This window comes from Daktulosphaira vitifoliae, unplaced genomic scaffold, assembly GCF_025091365.1.
Source record: "Daktulosphaira vitifoliae isolate Bord-2020 unplaced genomic scaffold, ASM2509136v1 Scaffold_3, whole genome shotgun sequence".
Lineage (NCBI taxonomy): Eukaryota > Metazoa > Arthropoda > Insecta > Hemiptera > Phylloxeridae > Daktulosphaira > Daktulosphaira vitifoliae.
The window spans coordinates 35,903,677-35,907,245 of NW_026099574.1; the positions used below are offsets into that span (position 1 = coordinate 35,903,677).

Sequence of the window (3,569 nt, forward strand, 5' to 3'; positions counted from 1 at the left end):
TGTACACTCGATGGCATATCTCGTAACGACAAATGTCACATTTAAAATGTTCGATTATTATTTTAAGGCGTTTGAGTTAGGCAATTCACGTATCGTGTTCGAACTTAACGTGGTATACGTATTATATGCAGCGCATGAAAAAACCGTTGAAAATCGCCAATTAGAACGACGTTGAGCACCATATGTTCACATGTGCACGCAACAGTGACTACATAAAGTTACATCCTGTTTTTTCACTTGGGTACATTTTTATTTTCGTACAGTGTTTACAAGCTGTTTCACTGCGCTGATTAATAACGTTATTTTTGAAATTTCTATTGATTTACCGATAAATAATGAAGTTCATTAAATTTTATTTTATTTTACTGATAACGTTTGGTCTAAAAAAAAAAACAAAGTTCTAACATTTTTTATCGACATCATTTAGAAAGATTTTGAAAATAACACAATGTGTAATATAATAATAAGAAATTGTTCACGAAATTAAAATAAATATTTAAAATAAGCCATTGCAATTTTTATTCTGAAATCATTTGAAAAGATGATTTTACACACTTGCCTAATCATTATCAAAGAGTGAAGAAGAATTTAATAATTTGGATCACTGTTGCGTAGTGATGGGCATTATTGAATAATGACTATCCTTAGAGAGTATTTTTAGTTTATTCAAATCGATAGTTTGAGTTATTCGAATTATTATTCAAACAATGCTTAATGTATAATATAAAATTATTTGAATAATCTGTATCAATGTTATAAAATTATAAGAGCTTAATGATGTAAAAAAAATAAAAATGTATGCAATTTATTATTCAATCATTAATAAATCATTTTAGATACTTTATACAAGTAATTTATTAATCAAATAATTAGTCGATAGTTAGACATGATAATAGAATAATTATAAATGATAGTTTAAATTATTCTATTGTGTACATCTTTACAGATACGTTATTAACGTCTTCTTTTAATATGATACAGTACGTTTATGTTGATCTTTAGTTACAATTTCAATATAGAATGAGATTAAAGCAAGTTCTTATTCTGTATATACAGAAAATCTAGATTCTGAGTCGAGCCCTCGCTCATCAGTTGTATAAGTTGCTAAAGAACTAGGGCATCATTTTATGGTTACTTTACAAAATAATAAAATAAGGAAAAAAAAAAGTTTTTTCCGTCGTTGTAAGCCATCCATTGAAAACATCTAGAGGCATAATTGTTTTTGTGTAGTTTACATAAATATGGCCGAACAGTTGGTATGGCTTTGATTTTGAAAAAAAATATAAAATTGAAAAATTGCATTCGAAAAATGTTAAGAAAATATTATGAAATTCCGACATTCATTTTGATAAAAATGAATAATCAAAAAAATGATAAATATTTTTATGATAACGTTTTTATCAGTAATTTAAATTATCAATTTGATACGACGTGGTAGATAAATGATAACACAATAATAACAAATTAGTGATAAAAGATAACCACCGACGTTCGTAATTAAGCTTTTTAACATTTCGTAGTTTTCAAAATTTCTAATTAAAATATTTATACAAAAAATCTAGTCTTTTGAACATTATGGACAAAACAGCTGTTTTTAAAGCTTATGTAAAAACTATAAAAACTAGAAATAGAGCTTTTGGATCACCAGTACCTCAAACGGATATCTTAAAACAACGTAAGCCACGTCGAGATGACTTTTCACGTAGAGCTAAGGATATTGTCAATGATTTAGCTAAATTAAAAGACTTTTTGGACCGCCATTTTAGAGAGTATATAAATGTCTCTTCTTTTGATCAGCAGACATTGTTAACGGACCCCGATCGTGACAAAATTGATGTTGGAGCACAACATATTATTAAAACATGTAGACAACAAATAAATGCTTTAGAAAAAGATTTAGATGATAGTTATAGTCAAATAAATGATCATAGGATACAGATAGTACGATATGTTGAGTGGCGGCTTAAGTCTGTATCCAAATTATTTGCAGACATGAAAACATCAAGAGCTCAAAGATGTTTAGAATATGATAATGTTTTAAAATTAAGTAATTTGGCTAATGGATCTGAACGACTGAAAGAAACCAAAAATTCTTTGGCTGTTGAAAATGATGCTGTAGACCGTTTACATTATGCTAATCATATTGAAGAAGAGTTATCACCTGAAGAGCTACAAATGTTTGAGGCAGAAAACATAGAAATGTATAATGAGCTTAATCAACTGTCTAATGAGGTAGTATTTTATAAAATTGTTTTTGCTTTATTTTTGATTGACTAGAATATTTTGAAATTTTTAGGTTAGGAACATAGAATCTAAAGCTGTTAGAATCGCTGAACTTCAAGAGTTATTTATGGAAAAAATTATAGAACAAGAACTAGATCTTGAAAGGATTGATGCAGTAGCTGTAAATACAACTGAAAATATTGTTGATGCCAATACCGAAATACGATCAGCTATACAAACTAACGCTGGTTTAAGAGTTTACGTATTATTTTTTATTTTAGTATTATCATTCACACTTTTATTTTTAGATTGGTATAATGATTAAACTGGATTAAAAATGTGCTTTGTTATAAGCTTTAGGTTCAGTTTATAATAATGATAATACTTATTCGGTGTTCAATTATCAATTATTCATTTAAAAAAAAAATTTGATTTATTTTATTTGAGCAATAATACTTCTTATTAAATTCAAAATTATTGTAGTTATTTGTTGCTGTCAAAAGTTAAATAATTTTTATTTACAAAAAATGTTAATGTTATTATTAGTCTCCTTAAATAAATGAGATCTTTAATAGACATCATATTTAAAAAATAGCAAAGATAAATTTATTAAAGAAGTTTTAGCTTAATAATAATTTAAGCAAACGTATCATGTCATAATTTCCATAAATTGTAAATTTTAAGTATAATTTATTTAATATATAAATTTAAAAATTGCATATTATGCACATTTTACTTGGATGCCTTATGCACAATTTCAAATTGATTGTAAAAGAAGTATTTATTGTATTTCAACTAAACATAAGTAAATAAAATTGGCTGTGATTTATCAAATGTAAATAATACAATATATTAAATTTAATTTCACTTTATTAGTTACATGTAACACTTAGAATATACATTCTTAAGTTTGTCTGGGATTGTTTTAATTGTACTAAATATATACAATAGGTTTGTTGTAATATTACTTTCTAAAAACAAAAAAATGCAGTTTATAATTTATACTTGTACATACAATAATAATATAAATCATAAATAGTTCTTTTTTTTTTTTTGAAAAACTTTTCATTAGGAAAAAATATAAAAATAAAATAGAGAAGATAAGTGATAATAAGGCAATTGGTTACAAGAATGAAAATTGTTTAGGCCCAAATTTTTATTGAAGGAACATAAATTTTAAATGCCAATTAAAAGCAAGTGGCAATATTGTGTATGCAAATAATTCTAATACTGAGAAGTACCAGTAACAGTTATTGACACATATTATAAAGTGAGCCTTAATTGTTTCACAATTAAAAAAAAATTACTTGTATATATTTATGTATATATATATATATATATATATA

General features: G+C 25.4%; 1 protein-coding gene across 1 annotated transcript; it reads left to right on the top strand.

Moving 5' to 3' along the window:
* The first annotated feature begins 1,462 nt into the window (after positions 1-1,462).
* On the top strand, positions 1,463-2,866 carry LOC126901360 (syntaxin-18-like). The gene is made up of 2 exons (XM_050677766.1): positions 1,463-2,232; positions 2,297-2,866. Exons 1-2 carry the CDS (start codon positions 1,576-1,578, stop codon positions 2,546-2,548), a joined length of 909 nt encoding a protein of 302 aa, XP_050533723.1. The 5' UTR covers positions 1,463-1,575; the 3' UTR covers positions 2,549-2,866.
* The last annotated feature ends 703 nt before the right edge of the window (positions 2,867-3,569 follow it).

Bases quoted from the DNA above. Each gene is read 5' to 3' on its own strand.
- LOC126901360 (XM_050677766.1), top strand. From the start codon at position 1,576: ATGGACAAAACAGCTGTTTTTAAAGCTTATGTAAAAACTATAAAAACT. The intron at 2,233-2,296 runs GTAGTATTTTAT...TGAAATTTTTAG, and splicing joins TTAATCAACTGTCTAATGAG to GTTAGGAACATAGAATCTAA.